Source organism: Agelaius tricolor, unplaced genomic scaffold (assembly GCF_023055355.1).
Source record: "Agelaius tricolor isolate 1412-34295 unplaced genomic scaffold, bAgeTri1.0.p SCAF_1, whole genome shotgun sequence".
NCBI classification, from domain to species: domain Eukaryota; kingdom Metazoa; phylum Chordata; class Aves; order Passeriformes; family Icteridae; genus Agelaius; species Agelaius tricolor.
Genome location: NW_027269261.1, coordinates 53927540 through 53946222, shown reverse-complemented (window position 1 = coordinate 53946222; position 18683 = coordinate 53927540). Strand labels below are relative to the sequence as shown.

The window sequence follows — 18683 nt, the reverse complement described above, 5'->3', positions numbered from 1 at the left end:
AAACAGCATGAGTCAAGAAGGAGTCACACACTACTGGTTGTATCTTTTTTGTTGAGCTAAGTATTTACCGTAAGCTGTTGGCTTACAATTTAATATCTATACCCTTGGAAATCTGAATGTCCAAGCCAAAATTTTGTTGGAAAGCCTTCAGGAAGGAACATTTACCTCAGTAGAAGAAAGCCCTGCTTGTATTTTTTATCGAATCTTTGTGCACCTGAGTATTATAATACAAGAACCTGGCTTTGTCCAGGAAGCACCCAGGTTGGTGTGTAATTGACCCCCTACCAATCTGGCAAATAATTCCACTATAACTTGAGTGCTGTAAGCAGAACAGGTTGTGGAAGCATGAGAACAGTCCTCCCCTGCTGGCAGGGATGGACACTGAGCTTGCTAAGGAGTAACTAACTTGAACTGAGTGAAACTCTTCCAAATTATAAATGCTTCTGTTAAATAATTTCTCTCCTGGGTCTGCTTGCAGCTGAGATGAATCACTTCCACAGTAACCGGATCTATGACTACAACAGCGTCATTCGTCTCTATCTGGAGCAGCAGGCGCAGTTCTATGAAACGGTAAGGGACAGGGCTTCAGCACTGCTGGCTTGGCATGTACTGTGCTGCTGCTTTTATAGGAAATGCAGGCTTTAATCCATGCTCCCACAGAGCACATATTTGAAGAGTTGTACAAAAAATTGTAAAAGGAATTGTAAAAAAACCCAAGAACTGAAAGAATGAGTTAAAATATTTTCCTATAGATATTGTCTTATGTACATGATTGTTACAATTAATCCAGGAGAACTAAGAACCACTGTTCAGAAACCACATTGTTGATGGCTTGACTTTTTTCTTCCCCCCAATGCTGGTACTAGGGTTACAAAGAATTTTAGTTCTCCGATGTGTAGTAAACAAGGCCTGCTTACAGGCCTTCTGCTGCACTGAACAGAACAATAAAACATTTCAACAAAACTTTCCTCCATAGGATGGGAGTGAGAAGGGAAGCTTTTGTGATTTAAAGTCGGATGTATACAAGTGTGGGGCAGGAGGGACAGGAATGTTTCAGGTGACATTAAATATTTTAAATCTGAGCACTCTCCCTACCACTGTAGTTCTTATTTGACAATGTTCTCATGCATGAATCCTTTGTGATTTCTAAAAAATAAACCAAGAACAAGCTTTCTAATGTGATATGCTGATAAAACATTTGGGTTTGAATGTGCTGCAGCCTGACTTCTATCACTAAAAGGAGTCTCATGAGTAACTGGTGCCCCTTCACAGCCATGAAAGTTGCCAGTGAAGCTTCAGAGGTATCTTCAGTGGATGACAACTGTAGGTCCCCCATCAGGTCATTTGCTTACTTTCCTTGAAACATCTGGTGGGGTTAGGCTTAGGTTGCCCCTTACCGTCATTCAGCCTCTTGTGCAGTCTATTTCAATCCTTCTGGTTGCAGCCTCACCAGTTTCCTTCTACTAATGCTCTCTCCCTCAGTACATGTTCATGTGTGGGGTCATGGCTACCATGAGAACTGTGGGGAGTGCACAGGAGCTCTGTTTTGATGTTTCAGCCTTGCTTCAGCAGGGAAGTGGGTTTCCTGGAAAATCTGGCTTTGTTTCTGTAGCTCTCTGGTGCAGTGCAGTGCTAGACAGGCAGAATAACAGCCCTGCCTACAATGCTTTCTCCAACACAACTGGAGCAGTGAAAGTACCAAATTAACAAGGCAGAAAGTATATGTATGTGAAGTCTTTATAATGGAAAGTTTTGAGAGTCCTGCATACACAAAACCTGCAGTAATGCCTGCAGTTTTTTATCACATGAGGGAACACCTAATTTCTTAGCCTGCAATCATATTCCTGCACAGTGTAAAGCAACTACATATTAAATATCTTCTGTTTCTTTGTTTCAGATTGCACAGAAGCTGAGGCAGGCACTCAGCCGCTTTCCTGTGATGTAGAGAATAAGGAGTATTCAACAATACAGAACAACTCCAAAGTGCTTTTCTGATGTGGGGGCAATGCTAATAAAAACTTGTTAGCCTTTGCAAAAAAAAAAATCGCAAAAAACCCCAAACCAACAAGAATCAGTTGTTAAAAAAGTATTATTTCAAATTTTACTTTATCAGCCTAAATCATACAATAAGGCTCTCCTGTCTTGAAAGCTCTTCCATTTATATAATTATTTAAATAACAACAGCTGGGTAATGCTGTCAGTTATAGGGATCTAAATTATCAAACTGATATGTTGCCATGGACTTCACGAAGACTTGTCTATCAGATGTTATTCCAAAAACTCTGCATCAACACCAGAGTGACACATTTGTAGCTTTTTTTTTTTAATGGGAAAGCAGACAAACTTAAGAAAATGACCTAATACTCATTATATTCAGTTGGGCTCTCCAGCAATTCAGTAACCAGGAGGAATTATATTCATGTAAGTTTCTGGCACATGTTTGTGATATCTCCTGAATGAACGCTTTGTTCTTAAGTTTTGCTTCCCATATGCAGCCATGGCATCCTGCTCCCAGCATGACTTCTGGTAAATATAAATCATTCTTCCCTCTCTTCTTTTTCCTTCTAACTAAATCTTGTTCTTGTGGCATACCACCTCAGAGCTTATGTCAGGCTCACTTTTTCACTATGCACTGTGTAAGAAGACAAAGTACAGACAAAGAACGAGCCATTCAGGAAAGTGTGAAAAACAGTTTTCCATACCAGCACTTTGACACCCCCAATGTTATGCCATAAGGCACTGGTGTTTCTCAGTGCTGTACAGGGCCAGCTTCCCCTCTGACAGTTTGTAGTGTTTCAGCAGAGGGAACAGTGCCACATCTAACCCCAACTAGTAGACATCCCCAAATTCCAGCTAAGCTCAGGTCTTCGTGTAGTAGTATGGTGTGCTGTTGGTTCAGGTTAACTTTTTGTTGCCTTCTAATGCAAACTCAAAGGTGACAAAAGTACTGAATAACATCATTAGTTATTACACAAACTGCTCTTTGATCATCATCTTTTATCAAGTGACTCAGTATCCTCTTCAATACTCCTGAAATACCATTTGAGGCCTTGGCTTTTCACAGAATCAAACCAAAAAAAGCCACCACCAACTCTGTTCAGAATGGGCACCAAGTACAGTAATTAAATTCTTGCCATAGGCAAGGAGGAAAGCCAAAACACAGTTTCTACTAAAATGTGCCTAGAAAATAAATATTTTAGTTAAAAAAAAAAAAAAAAACCAACTAAAAAGGCATTTTACCAATAAGCCATTCTAAGTGACGGGTACATTCTGCCAGTTCAATAGTTGCCTTACTCTGTTTTGCATTGGTGTTACTTTTCTGTGCTAGAAGGAAAATCTGGGTCTGCCTGAATAACCTGAAACCAAACCAAGCCAGACTAGGCCTAAGTCTAGATGCTTCTTAGTGTCACGAATTTTGTTCACCTTTTATAAACCTTGTCTTTTTCTCCTCCCAATTTTAGTTTGCTTCCAAAATTCCATAGTGCAGTGTTGTTTGATACAGCCATTTAAATATGTACAAATTGTAAAGAATGTGTATAAATGTTTTACACCAAATGTAAGATCTGCTTGCATGTAGAAGCAGCTTATATAATAAATTGTTACAATATGTACAGTAAATTCTGAAATCACTTTTTCAAGCCAGCATTTTTTTAGCATTTGTATATTCACTTTTTGGTAATGAAATCTCTTTGTAACAGACTCTTCATTTGGGAGGGGGAAGGGGGTTCTTTTTACCAATCCTTAAATAGTTCCATATGCACTAAAGTTGAAAGCTCTTTATCTTGAATAGATTGTTTTGGAATCTTAAGTGTAAGCTCTGCATTCTTAGTGCAGGGGAGCTATAACAGTAGCAACTGTGTCAGATGCAACATTTTGGCAAAAAAAAAAAAGAAAAAAAAAAAAGAAAAACTGTTTAAAGATTTCTAGTAAAATGAAGTTAAACTGATAATAAATATTTATGTATATCCACCAGACTATTTTATCCTTTTTTTTTAAATCATCATGTTGGTTTTTAACAGGGTGAATGTAGTATGAGGCAAATCCTCCCTGTAGCTTTTCACCAGCTTACACATGGGCCAGCTGAGGAATGAGGAAGCATCTGTGTGTCTTCCATAAAGCAGGCATCCCAACTGGATGTATAATAGTGCTAGTGACTGCAAACCAGCAAAGGCTACGCATATGTTGTAAGCTTTCTTTATTCAGGTCAGTCCAGCTCATGGCTGATGGAACCCTCCTGACTGCAAATAAGTAGTAGAGCACAGTGCTACTGTGTGTTCCTGGCTTTGTGTCAGCATGGTGTTGACCCAGAATAGAAATTTGATTGTCTTTGATATTTGTTTTTTAAATTAGACATGTATAGTGGCAGAGTTTAATTACATGGGTTGGGGGTAACAGAAAATGTGCACACTAAAGATGTAGTCATAAAACAGAAATAGCAAGTTAGTGCAAGGCTTGAGCAGTGCTCTCCTGTGTTTTGTTTGTCATAGCTGAATAATTAGTCTGCAGCATCCACAGCCTTACTACTGTTTCCTGGCTTATGTTTTCCTTCCAGGGAGAGCCAAACACTGGCATTAGCCCAGTGACTTCATAAAAGACATCAACTGCCCAAGCTCTTGGGTTTAACTTTATACTTTAATTGCTTATTCTGTTACTGCAACTACATCCATTTTTTTAAAATAAAATGTAGCTGTACAGAGAGGAAGGATACCTGCATTTCGTGTTTGCAGTCCAACATGGAATTAGACTGCAGCAGTAGACTCTGTTATAGGGTGTGGTTTTGGAAGTGTACTGTTGACTGCAATTAGAGAGTTCTTCAATAAGTCCTAATTTTACATAAGTATGGAAATTTTTACACTCCTGAGCAGTTCCTGTTTTGTCAGAAGATAATTGAGAAAGTACTACCATAACATACACTAGATTCTGTAAATCCTAATTAAATCATCAATTTTACTGCTACCAAAATTAGTCTAGTTGAGGCTCTTAGAAGGAATTCAGACTAACAGCCTTGTAAAGAAAACTCTCACAAAGGAGGAGATGCATCTCTTGTGCGGTGGCTTAGTTTGACATGCACCAGACTCTCTGCCAGTCTGGACTGGCCAAAATTACTCCCTCCACAGGCTCAGGAAGTGCAATCCAGCAGCAAGGGGAGCATTCACTAGGCAGGTGTCCTGCCACTGGTGCTTCTGCTTTTTGTAGGACTTCCCATGAGGACATGCACGTGCACCGGCAGAGGCCAGTTAGTTGGCAAGGGGCGGGGGGGGTCTTTGGTCACTGCTTTTTTTTCATGTACTTTCCTATAACTCTTCTGATAAAATTATTGCTAACACCTGAGGTCACCACTTGAGCAGAAAAAACCCTTTTTCCTGTCTAAGCAACCGTAACAAAAGCAACCTTACAGAATTAGAAATATATTGACTGGCTGGTGACCAATCCACCCATTCTGTCACGTAACTGGCAATGTCAGTTATACCCATGGTGTTTTAAAGAACATCTGAGTCATAACTTGGATTAGCTGGTTTTCCCTTTTTTTTTTCTCCCATGACTCTTTGCACACGAGTTGTGACTCTGAGATTTTGCAGTATTTAATTTAGACTGGCTTAATTTCCTTGTCTTATAAAGAATGTGTTTGCCTATTTTTAATCTTCTGGGCCTTTTAATCTTTCCTGATTAGCCAGATTTTCTTAAACTATCCTAATTTTTTTGTGTTCCTTCAGATTCCAGCTAGTATTCTTACTGCCTTCCTGCTGAACTTTCTGCACTCTAGGTTCTTCTCATTTACAGGTTTAAAAACTGTTTGCTTCACAATAGGATTTATTAGTTTCTTTGAAGTGATCCTGTCTATCTGAAGCCAGCTTTCTCATTTTTACTAAATATTGTTCTTCCCTTATTCTAACCTGTGGCTATATTCTGTTAAAATACATTTTTGTATGTCACAGTTTTCTGTTGGGGCTGAAGGAAGACTGCATGTAATACTTATTATTTTCTGTTAACAATAGACTTCTGCTACCCTTAGTTTTCCTTTTATACCTACCATCTTCAACAACTATTCATTTTTAAAATACATTTGCTGATAAACTTGTCATAGCACACATTTTTCAATTCAAGGTCACTTTTAATTCACATTGCCTTCTGTTGCAATTAAATCTCAGTAGATCTAAATCTAAAATTGCTACTCTTCAGTGGTTTTTAGTCTTGTGAAATGTCATTCCCAAAACCCCCAAAATTTGATGAACTGTTTTCCTAAAAAGTATGTAATTCTAAAGATGTCATTAAGTTGCTAGCTCCAAGAGGTTTGTTAGAGGTTATCTTAGAAGAACAACAAAGAGTAGGATTTTTAAAATAACAGAAAATATAAAAAGATTGTGGGGACTTTTTAAAAAACAGTATTAAGTGGTTTGGTTTCTTTTGAATTGTATTTTAGTTATTTGACCTTAGTTATTGATCTGTCCCTATTAAATTGCTTGTCAGAGCATCCCCCCACACCCACCTGTGTGATTATGTGATGCCTCAATGACTAATGAGTTTGGTCACTCACAGGAAATGCAAAAATAGTGGGACAGCAGACTGGAGTTTATAGAATGAGGATTGTAAAGAACATGCTCTCTTCCTTTTGATACCAAAGGAGAGGATAAAGGGGTTGAAAACAGGGCAGTAATAAACTGGAAGACAAGACAAGCCTTTTATTTGTGACCATTTATAACAGCATATCTGAAGAAAATCAGCCTGTTTAAAAAAAAACAAAACAAATACAGTTGTCGATGGAACTGGATATTAAATATAACAGTACTTCCAATGGCAAATCTAAATATTTATCAGCCTTCATTCAATCTGTAATTATATCAAGATTTAGGTTTCTTAAGGTACTAGCTGTTGTACTCTATAGCCCTTCGTATGAGGAGTAGTAGCAGTTTCTAGGACTATTAATTATTTGGAATAATAATTATGTAAAATAATTTGTAAATAATATTGCCATTTCAGACACAGTTCAAGAAACCCAAACTCTTTGTAATGTTTGTAAATCTAGATAAAAGTTGATCTCTTCATCCTATTAAATGAAAAGATTTAATGTATCACTTCATTATATTCACTTTTCTGCTTCATGTTTTGGAGGAAGAGTATCTTCCTGCTCCCATATGATCCTTGTGCATTGCCTGCTCATCAAGACCTTTTTGGACCCATGAAAATTTATTGCACTTCTGGCATACATTGCACTACATTCACTTTGTTGGTATCTCTGAGACCCTGTATCTGCTGTAGGGCAGGAGGGGGTCATTGCTGGTATGTTCTTGCCATTGTATGAGTGTTGTGAGGGCTTTGGTAAGCACAGCACCCCCTTACAATACTATCAACACTCACAGCTGTACTATGAACCTGAAATATCTACTGGCATTTCTTAAAGTCCCTTAAAATGTGAGAATCCAAACTTTGTGTTTGGTTGGGGTTTTTAAACATGTCACTATTATGTCCAATGGCAAGCTGGAAACAAAGCTCAAAATGAGAGAGTGATGCTGTTTATCCCAGTGTTCATCTATCTACATGTTATTATTTTTAATCAAATGCCAAGCCAGACACAGAATCTTGTCAAGTTTGGTGTATCCAGTAACTCATCAAGTTAAACTCTTGCAAAAGGAAAAGCTGCCTCAAAAGTAAGGGCCAAACAGGGGTGAGGGTAATTTTTCTAACTGTTGACTAGTTCCTGACTAGTTGAGTCGTATTTTTAAACTCAGTAAAGATTTTGTTTAAAAATTCAACAGCTGGGAGAGAAGTGAAAACTTAAACATAGCATCTGTAGCAATATAGAAGGAAAATAAAAACTAGGCTGCTTGCTGATGGGATGGATTTGCTGAGCTTGACACGCTGCCCCAGAAGATTCCCATCTGAATGCACTCACCAGGACTGTACCATTCCAGATGGTTATGCCAGCAGAGAAAAGTGAGGAGTAAGAAAACTCTTCATGTGTCTTCTCTGTTTAAGTAGTGACACTTTTCTACCGGGTTACAAATTGGACCTACCAAACTTAAAGCAAGGACTTTTTTCCCAAACCTCTGGGAAGGAGGTAAGTCTAGAACACTTCTTCCCTACTTTGAGCATGTTTATGCTTGTTTGGCATTAGTAACAACTTGTGCCAGTCTATCTGCTGCTTGCAACCACAGTCTTAATGCTTGGCAGAAAGGAAACAACATCCAAAAAAAACTCCCAAACAAATAAATCCACAATGCAACTGTTCATGAATGTCTTCCAAATTTAAACCAAATTGACAATCAGTAAGAGGAGGCTGCTATCCACAGACTCCTATACTACAAAATAAGCCTGCAGGATGGCTGCAGGATTTGGGATCTATTTGAATGTCCTGTAAAATTATCACTAAAAAAGGGGAACTTACAGGGACTGCAGTGGTTTCACAGGGGATTGAGTGGCTGCTCCTAGAGTAAGAGTTGTTTGTAGGTGCTGTCTGGCACAGCTGCCATGAGCAAGGAGTTCATATTGTAATTACCTACTGTTAGAATCTAATAAAAATGACTAGTGGTCTTAAGCCATTTTTAAATAGTAAAATGAAACAGCCCTTCCTGAAGGGAATTTTTTTGTCACAGAGAAAAAAAACCCAAACCCCAACCCACAAGTAAACACTGTAGTGGATGTTCACAAGGGAGCCCAAGCAGACACCAGCAGCTAGGCCCTGGGCTGTTTCTCATTGCTGTGGAGCCAGGAAACAGGAATCAGCTCAGGTGCACTGCTGAATCCTGGCTGGGTCTGGGTGTGTGTGGCACACAGGTCTGCTGATGAACTCTGCACATGGAGAAAGACAGGACAGATGTGCACTGTCACTGTCTGGTTCCATCTCAGGCCCAGGATGCAATGACACCTCAGCTCACCTCAGCTGAGATCTTAGAAAGCAAAGTAGTTCTGCCCTGTGCTTTGCCACAGAGGCTGTGCTAGACAGCTGCTGGCCCCGAGGCAGAGAGGAGGTGTTGAGTGTGAGTGTAGCTGACTTCTGGCATGGTAAGGAAACATTCTGAGAAATCTGTCTCAGAATACCTTAGATTTTTCTCCTATGGGACTCCAGCCACCACTAAATTCAACCCAACAGCCAGCATTAGGCTATTAGTTCAAGTGCAGATAAACAAAAAGTAATGCATTCACCCTTATCAGCCTGCATAGATGTGCTTCTTAAAGCAGCAGGTTGCTTAAAAGTAGTCATAAAGACTTCTCTCCAATATGTTGTATCCTGACTCATCCATTCTGAGCAGCAGTTTATAGAATTAAACTGAGATTAGTTAATCTGACTTCCCAGAGGCATTTTTAAACTCACAGAGCATCTCTGCTTTTATTCAGGCAGACTATAAACTATGCATCAGTGTTTCCATGTGGAAAGGATCTGCACTGGTTCTGGCCTTTCCATGTAGTTTGCAATAAATCTCCAAGATCTGACAAAGTCTATTTCAAATTTCTGGAATAAGTAAAGAGAGAATTCTGCTGAACTCCCACAAAAATATGCACGGAACATTATTCAAGATAGCTACTCTGTACTCTCAGCACAGGAAATCTGTCACTGCACCCACCTTTTTAAAAGACACAGGAAGTAATTGCAATAGCTCTAGGTGTCAGGGTCACTGATTACAGAATCCATCCATCAGTGGACCAACTGGGCAAAAAGCATCAGAGAATGAAACGGGGAGGGACAGAGAAGAGGAAGGGTAACAGGAGGCCAGCAAGAAAGGCAATCCAAAGAGCTACTGATGTAGAGGTAACAACAACAGCAGCAGCAAACACATTGCACGAGCTGAATCCTAGTGGACAAGGTCTGTGGCAGAAGAAGGGCTCTCACTCTTGGCTTCAGAGGGATGACATTAGCCGGTTTTCTCCCAAAGCCACAGCTTTGCTGAGCTTTTCCAGCCACACCCACACAAGGTCTTTCCACTACATGCCCCCTCCCTACCAAACTGCTGATAGTATTTTGGCCTGCCCACCCTCTGTGCTCACCCCTTCCCATGCACAGCAGCATTCCCGGGTTGCTGGTGCTGCTGGGGTGTCTGTAATGGTGGCTGAAAGTGAGAAAATGTCCTAGGAATTCAGCACAGCCTACAGAGGAAGATGGTTTCTCACCTTCCTTTCACCCAGGTAACTTTTGAGATAAACACACCCAGAGACACACGCATATTTAGAGCGGAAAATAAAAGAACAGTAGTCTGCAAATGAGTTAAAAAATTTTGTTAGCTTGCACATACACACAGTCTGTGGATTTAACTGGTGCATTAGGAATAATGTAACATACCAAAAGGTTTGTTCAAATTACTTTGAACCTTGGTATTCCCTCAGTTCTTCTCTTTTCTGTTCCCCTCATTCACACACTGAGCTTTGTCAGCTACCCCTTTACAGCAGCACTGACAGAGATAACACCTCATTCTGCAGTCCTCCTTTCCTTTCAAGAAAAACATATGCTATTCACTCTGCCTTCACCATAAATGGGGCTGTGAAATAGCTTGACTCCTTAGCCAGTTTGCTCTATTTTACCATTTTAGTTCTTATTTAGCCTTCTCCAGTTCAACACTGGTGGCATACTGAGGAACTCCATTAACTACTGATTTGAACTAGTTCACATTCACTGTCTTTTCAAATTATTCGGTCTAAGTTATCTTGCCATGAAGCTGCTGAGAAGCAGAAGAACACCTGAGATTTATTGCCCAATACCATTCAAACTTTACAAAAAGCAGTTGAAAAAAGACCAAACCCCCAATCTTTCAGGTAAACAAATATGTTCTCTTCCTTCACAGGAATGTATTTTTACTCTGGCTCTTGCTCCCCTTGCTCTTTGGTCTGAAATCTCTGCTAAATCTGAAAATTAATGGATAGGGCTTTCTAAAGCATGGGGAGGCATGACACCACAAAGCATCTGTTTATAAAATGAAATGAGAGAAAGAAGCCTAACTCCATTTTAAAAGCACCACATATGCTGTACTGGAAACAACTCAAATGGAAAAAATGTTGAACATTTGATCACAGAAGAGTGAATCTATGCATGCAAGACATTTTGTGTTCCTTTTAGACAGTGACTGAATGACTCTTTTTGCTATGTGGGTTAGTATCTGGCATACAACCAGTAGTCCATTATCAAAGGCATTAACTAGAAATTCTGAATCTTAAGATAGATACAGCAAATAAATCCCAAATCTTGAACCTGGGGAATGTTCCCACTGAATTTTGATGTACCAGCTGAGATTCTGGATTGTATTTCAGATTTCGGAGAAATTAACCTACTCATTCCAGAGATGTAAGGTTTTTCTCAGTAGTTGTAGGATGGTGGTACTGGTTGTGAGGTGGCTGATTTGATTGTATTAAAGAGGTGTTCTCCAAATAGAAAACTATTTGAACCCCTTTTTTTTCATTCAAATACTTGAATAAATCTGAAACTTTTAAATGGACAGTTTATGTCCAACTTTCACTTTTGTTCACCAAAAAAAAAAAAAAAAAAAAAACCAAAACCAAACCACCTTAGTTTTACTTTAGCTTTGTGTTTTATATACAAGAAAAAAAAAAAAAAACAGAACTGAAATGTGAGAGAACTTTAAGATATAAGCTTCCACTGGGTTTATATATATACATTTCTGTTAACACAGAACATGTGCTCATCTCATTAACAAAATCCTGTTATAAAATACTACAGCTGTAAATAGCCATCACTGGACATAAACTCAGTTAACATGTCCTATTATGTTTAATCAACTCCCACTAATGTTTACACACAGAAAATTCATAAAAGATACTGTCCCTTGAATGTCTGATCCCACTGAGGGCAAACTAGAGTTCAATAAGCTTTAAATGAATTAACATTCATTAGTTATGAACTGAACATGGAATTGCCATTCTGTTTGTCCTCTCTTCCCACCCCCCCAATTTCTAAATGCCTCATTTTAGGTCTCATCTACCCTGTATGCTCCTTTGTTTTTTCAAGCATAGTCTGTGTTACCAAATAGGACAAAATAACTAAAGATTTTTATGTTAACAGAATTCATTTACAAATTAATCATAGTAAGAGGGATCAAAAATTAACATTTTCCTCAATAAATAGAGAGTACCATCAAAATTATCCAGAAACATATAAAGTCCTGCTGTCACTTGCCTGACTGCATTTTGTCCTTGACTTTCCTGATTTTTTTATGATTTGGTTACTCTAAATATACAAGGGGGGGTGTCTTATCATTTTAAATTATTTAGTTTTCAGATCAATTGTCAGAATCATAATCAGCTTTCTGTTGTGTTTGTGCATTGTCCACTCTTGTATTCACCTGTTTCTCTCTGTCTAGTTACAACATCTCAACAGACAATGAAACTTAAAGGATTCTGAACAACCATGAAAACTCTGGTTTTCCCTCATACAGATATGGAGCACCAACAGAATAGTGAAATTCTTATTTAAGAATGAAGATAGGAATCACTTTGTTGCAGGCAGTCTCTTCCAGCAGTCCAGTGTCACACCATCTGTGATGATGATGGCTACTATGTACTGCTGAAATGCCATAACTGGCAATGTGGGATTGCCTCTTCCTGGAGTTTTCTTCACAGCTGATTCATGGACAAAAGGAAGGCATTTCTTTTGCCTCATCAAATCTATATCCCTTGGTATGGGGTAACCAGTAAACTCTGCTTTTACTGTTGATAAGCAAGAGATGCGTGCACAATTTTTGATGATGAGGTATGTGCTCACTGAGGAAAAGCTTCCAGCATACTTGCTGCAACTCTTCCTGTGCAGATATTAAGCAGCCCACTAAATTCAAATTTTCTATTTTATTAAGCATTTTGTTTTTCCTATCAGGAGTTCCAGAAAATGAGGCAAGAAGCAGTGGAAAACTCTGTGGCTTCGTAGTCCTTTGAGCATAAGAAAAGGATACCTACAACTAATCATAAGCATGTCAGTCTAGAAGAAAGAATAAAAATTTTATCTGGTTGTCTGGTCACTATTACTGCCTAAATAAATGTCATCTGACTAGTGCTGCTCTTCTGCACATAGTTTTGGGATGAAGAATGTTAAGCTTTAAAACAGCTGCTGTTACTGAAAATAGTCTCTTAATAAAAAAAGGCCTGTGAATGCAGTGGATCTGCCTCTCCAGAGAGCCCTCTTTTACTTATCACACAGAGTTAAAGTATAGGTGGAAGAGGAGGTGAGAAATTCCACTGACCTCCCAGCGACATAGTTCTTCATTAGCAGCATTTCTAAAACTGTTAGCACTTCACCAGAGCATCTCTCAACCACTCCTGTTACACCTTCAAGAACTTGAATTCACAGCCCAATCTTCTGCCAATCTGGAGCTACAGCCTGCAGCCAGATAGACCCTGACTCAGTCTGAGCCTAAAGCTAGTTTGCTTCCAGTCCAACCACCTTGAGCAGCCAGACCTGCACTATTTATTCACTTGAGAAGGAAGTTTATTCACCCAAGCAAAGAGCTGCAAGATTTAGGCTACTGATATACCTAAAGTCAGACATATGTTTAGCTCCAGTTGAACCAGAAGCTCAGGTCTGAGCCCACACACCCACGTTCCCCTTCCAAATAATCGATTAAAGAGTAATACAATACAGACTAAGTAGCATTAAAAGTTTCTTTTTCCTGTTGTAAGGATCACAGACCCCAATGGCAAGGAATAAGGGGAGCTTGTCAGGAAAGGTTGTAAACGGGAGCAGAGATTTGAAAATATTGTCAGTAACTGAAGCAAAGAAAATGTCCCTGCATCTCTTACATTCATGGCAAGGTCAAACGTTCTTTGTCAAAATCTAAACAAAACATACTAATTTTTCCCTCATGTTTCTCATGCTCTTCAGTTATGTTTGAGGAAATGCAGTGGATGTTGGTGAGTAACAGTGACCTAGCTCAAACTATATTGGATTGTCTCTGTAACAAAGTACCAGATGTCTTTTGCGCTCAAAGTTCTTTACTAGGCCAAGAGAAGTGTAACCAACCAGAATAGAAAGCTCTTCTCTCAATTTCACCAACAGTGTTAAGAGTTGACATTAAAACCCCACAGTACTTTCAGAGCAACATTTTGAGCACTTTAGCCTAGAAGTTATAAATGGTTCTCTGTGTCAAATTCAGCTGTAAATAAAATCCATTCTAATGTTAGCTAGAAGTGGAAACATAGTGGAAGTTTTTGCATATTAGCAGCAGTTACTTGTTTTTAATGCCATGTGCAGGAAAAAATATGCTGAGATATTTCCCCTATTTCTTCTTTACTTGCTAAAGTCAAAAGTTTGTCATAAAAGGCAAAACCCAAACTGTTTTCAATGACCTTGCAAACACACACATTTCCTGAGGAATTTGTGACCACTGAGGCTATGTGCAAGTGGCCAAAAATCCTGAGGAAATGCCGTCATATATTTAATCTCAGAGCTTCAAAAAGTAACCGAAAAAGCTATTTCAGTAGCATAATATTAGACAAAGAAAAGTATCTTTTGTTTGCTTCTACAGTGTATCACCAAAGCTTTTTGAAGAGCCCCAGATTGCAAAATTCACTCAGCAGTACATAAAGACAGACAAGTAATACTACAGGGACACCCATCCTATACCCCAAAGTCCAGGATATGGGGTTCACACAGCTATTCCAGACAGAGAGCAGACAGCTAAGCTAAATACTCCTTGCTCTGTCCAGTTCTTCTAAACTCTGTCTTGCAGCATCCCTGTTGTTCCTCTTCAGATGGTCTTCAGACAAACAAACAATGCCACCTGCTAGGGTGGCATGCAGGACTCTTTTTCAGGGAGGCACTTATCCAGACCCTGGAAACACCCATTACCAGAAGGACTTAGGAGCAGGAGTCATTATGATCCATAGCAATGCTTCCAAGGTGAACAAGGGGCTGGGGAGGAGAAGGGATTAGAAATTCAAACCAAATGGAGTGACTTTGAAAAAGATAGAAGTGTTCAGACATTTCACTGAGGTAACCACTGAGATAGCAGCTGAATGCTTGAAAATATGCACAAACAGGGTGGACATTGTCTTCAACACAATTTATGCCACAGAAGTTAACAGGAACTGAACTTGATTTAGTAGCTGAAGCCTGTGTCTTCCTGCCATGGAGGCTGCCCCTAACATACCACTGCTGCAATTTTGTTTGAACTGCATTTCACATAGTTCCACAATCAGCCAACATCATCAGACTTTAAGGATCCCTCCCCTTCTGATACAGAGGGAGAAGGATCTCCCTGCCCCAACGAAGACAGAAGCTGGAAAAGGAGTTGGAAAGAGAGAAGGTAAGCAAAGGGACACAGCTGCAGACAAGAGATATTCTACCCTCCAAAACAGTCCCACTATCCTATACATGCCAAATAGTGGAGAGAGCCCACCGACCTGTTGCTTCTCCCAGCTGAAAGCTGCAGGGGCAGTAGCAGATCACCTCCCACTTTTCAGCTGTGGGAACATTCAGGAAGCAATGCAAAATATCTGTGACTGCTCAAAGGTAGAAAGAGTGATAAAGAACCAAAGATGGGCGAAGAGGGGCAAAGAAGCTAGCATGATGAAATTGTCAAGGCAGGAGATTAAAAGGAAGGAAAACTCCAAAGAGAAAGGAGGATGAAATGAAAAATTGCTGAGGAGGTAATGAGAGTGTATGGCCTGGGTGAAAACAAGTGCTGTGCAAGAGGGAATGAGTTCACCTGAGGGACTCCTCAAATGACTGCAGGAATTAATGCTTCCATAATACTCACATACATAAGTTCCAGAGCAAGACAGCTCAACTCCAAATGTCCACTAAAAGATGATGTGTCAACACTCTCCCTTAGAAATGGACTTCCATGCATTGAAACACAGTCTGGTTAGATGAAAAGATCTTATCAAAAAGAACACATCCCCAGTATATTGAGGAAGGTTCCTATACAAGCCCTAAATTTAGATGTCAGTCTTTGTGAAGGAGGTTTGTAAAAGGAATGGGTTTATTTACTGCTACTCGTCAGCATTTTCTGATTATTGCTTTCTCAGGCTTGTTTTTCTAACACAAAGCTTAATGAACTGACTGATTGCTTTTTGAGTGGATGTACTGCAACGGAACACACTGAAGAGATCTGTTTGTAAGAGTTTAGGACAGACTCAATCAGAGAGCCACCTATGAAGCAGTGTTTTGTCATACACAATGCTAAAGGTTCCCAGTTTGCCACCTTCATCTGAGTTTTTCTCTCACATCCTTATCCCCTCATAATGATTTGAGGTGCTAAAAAAATACTATCCCTGGTGCACCAATCCTTTCTTCAGTATTTTACCCAATAAATCTGACAGTAACCTTTTTATTAACAATCCTAACTTGTGTGTTCTTGGAAACAGTGAAAAGAACTAACAACAAAAATTACTAAGGAGTTAAAACACAGGCAAGAGAGGGACGTACCTGTGTCCTCCCAGTGAGAGTTTGTTCTCATGATGGAGTTTAAAGGGGACTGTAAAGAATAATTCCTTAAAGGCAGAGACAAACACACACACACAAACAAAAAAAAAGAGCGGGGTTTTTTTCCTGCTATTTTTAAACACATAAGTGTATGATCCAGGGCAACTTTTTAAAGTAATGTGACACAACTCTCTTGGGCAGCACTGATTAAGCGATACTTTAAGTATTTAATCTCAAATGAGCACTTTTCTCTAGGGAAAGAGTGAAAGATGTCAAAGACATAAACTGATTTTTGGTCTGCCATTTACATTGGGTAGCTATTAGAAAGGAATCCCTTTCCTGTTTAAAATTGAGTATGGTTAATCTATGTTCTTACATCCTCTAACACTCCCAAACTTTGAGCTATGTGCTGTCTCGCTGTTTTCATCCTGGTCACTTAATTTCTACAGTTTCTGGGTAATTTCTTTTGCTTTACCCAGCACTTTTCATCTCACCCTACATACTATAATCAAAGTTTAGGATCGGGGCAGGGGGGGAAGCCCCATGCAAACACCAATCCCACTTTCCATACCAGACCCTTTCAAAATGATTTGTTCAGAAGGCACCATAAACAAATATAAAATCAATCTCCTTTCGGAATTACTGCTGGTTATAAAATAAATAAACCAGATGTGTGTGACAGAAACGCAGTATCTGCTTTTCAGTTTTTTTCCATCATGTTCAAAGTAAGCAGGGACTGTAACATTCCACCTGGCAGCGCACAGCCACGACCGACGCTTTCAACGTAAATGTGAGACAACAATAACAGTTTGCAGTTTTCTCTACATCTTAACGCAAGTTATAATTCATGATGTTAAAAAAAAAAAAAAACCAACAGAATTCTGCGTGGTTTACCCGTGTATGAATAGGACTACATGTTCTGCTAGAGATTACAGCGAGTTTTTCTCTCATCCGAACACACTGGCGTACCTGTGCCTACCTCCTCAATGCACTCCTCCTCGGTGAACCCCGGGAAAGAAACAGCACTCACCCTGCACAGACTCACTAGGGAACTGTGATGAGAACCCTGCAACACCAGAACAAGTGCACTGTGCCTTTGCCCGAAGCTCTTTTTACCGCGGGACAGCGCGCAGTGGGGAAGCAGCCCCGAGGGGAGCTCCGTGCCAGCGGGGAGCGGCGCCGGGATCCGGGCGGCCGCTCCCGCAGGAAGCGGGAAGGAGCGCAGCTTCTCCCCGGGCAGCCGCGGCAGCAGAGGGAGCAGCTCCGGCGCCTCCAGGCGCTGCTGGGCCGGCCGCGCTCCCGGCAGCTCGACGGCGACCTTCGCCACCCGCGGGGGTGGGGAGCGGCACCGCGGGGCCGGGGCGAGCAGGGCCGGGCACAGCTGGGCTGAGAAGAGCCGGGCCGGGGCCCACAGCGCCCCGCCGGGCCCACAGCGCGGCCGCCGCTCCTCCCCTCACCCGCGGGCAGGGCGGGGGGCAGCGCCCCGCCGGCGGCTCCTACCTGTGCCGGAGGAGGAGGAGCTGCGGAGCCAGAGGGAGAAAGTTAACTCTGGAAAGTTTACCGTGGGTGGGAAGAGAGAGGCGGAGAGCAAAGGGGAAGGTCGCTCCCGCCCCGCCGGCCGCAGCCGGGGCTCCCCGAGGAGGCGGCCGCAGCGGCGGGTCCGCCCGCGGGGGCCGCTCCGCTTCCTTCGCCCTGCGCTGGGCGCCCCCGCCGCAGAGGCACTCGGGGGCCTGCTGAGGTGACCGGCGAGCGGCAGCGGGGCGCGGCCGCCCTCCTGGCCCGCCTGCCCGGGAGAAGCGGCCAGGACCGGGGTCGGGCGTCGGAGAGGCTGCCGGCGGCCCCCGAGCGCCGCGCCGTGCGGCTCCTGCGCCAGCGACACCAGCGGGACCCTTGCGCCCTCCTGCCCGCGGCCGGCGGCTCCCATGGCTCTGAGCAAAGGGCTGCGGCTGCTCTGGAAGCAGGAGCCGGGGCCGAGCGCCCTGCTGGAGGCGCGCAGCCGCCAGGACTGCCTGTTGCTGGAGGCCGGCACCGTGGCGGCGCTCAGTAAGTGCCTGCGGGGGCGGCCGTGGGGACCCGTGGGTGTCTGTGGGTGTCCGTGGGTGCGCACCTCTGCCTGTGAGGGGACAATGGGGTGCGACGGCAGCAGGCGATGCCCAGGAGCATTGGGGCACTTTCCTCCAATGGCATGGAGAGAGGAAGGGGAGCGGAGCCACCTCCAGTGGGATGCTGGCTGCGGAGAGCGTCTCGCCTCACTTACACCCAGACCCTCCAGCACGGCCCTCCAGGCTTGGCCACTTGCTGGCGCGTTTGGGTGACCCCCGGTACG

General features: G+C 41.8%; 2 protein-coding genes across 4 annotated transcripts in view; both read left to right on the top strand.

Moving 5' to 3' along the window:
• The window catches only part of SNX9 (sorting nexin 9), a 61817-nt gene extending 57845 nt beyond the window's left edge, over window positions 1-3972 (top strand). For both annotated transcript variants that reach the window (XM_071434847.1, XM_071434839.1), the window contains exons 17-18: window positions 479-570; window positions 1898-3972. In XM_071434847.1, the coding sequence (XP_071290948.1) occupies window positions 479-570; window positions 1898-1945 (140 nt within the window). In that variant the 3' untranslated portion in view covers window positions 1946-3972. The remainder of the gene's footprint in view (window positions 1-478; window positions 571-1897) is intronic.
• Window positions 3973-17603: 13631 nt separating this feature from the next.
• SYNJ2 (synaptojanin 2) overlaps window positions 17604-18683 on the top strand; it is a 64727-nt gene continuing 63647 nt past the window's right edge. The window contains exon 1 of one of the 2 annotated variants that reach the window (XM_071434667.1): window positions 17604-18400. In XM_071434667.1, coding sequence (XP_071290768.1) covers window positions 18280-18400 — 121 coding nt within the window. In that variant the 5' untranslated portion in view covers window positions 17604-18279. The remainder of the gene's footprint in view (window positions 18401-18683) is intronic. The other variant, XM_071434657.1, reaches the window with a different exon arrangement.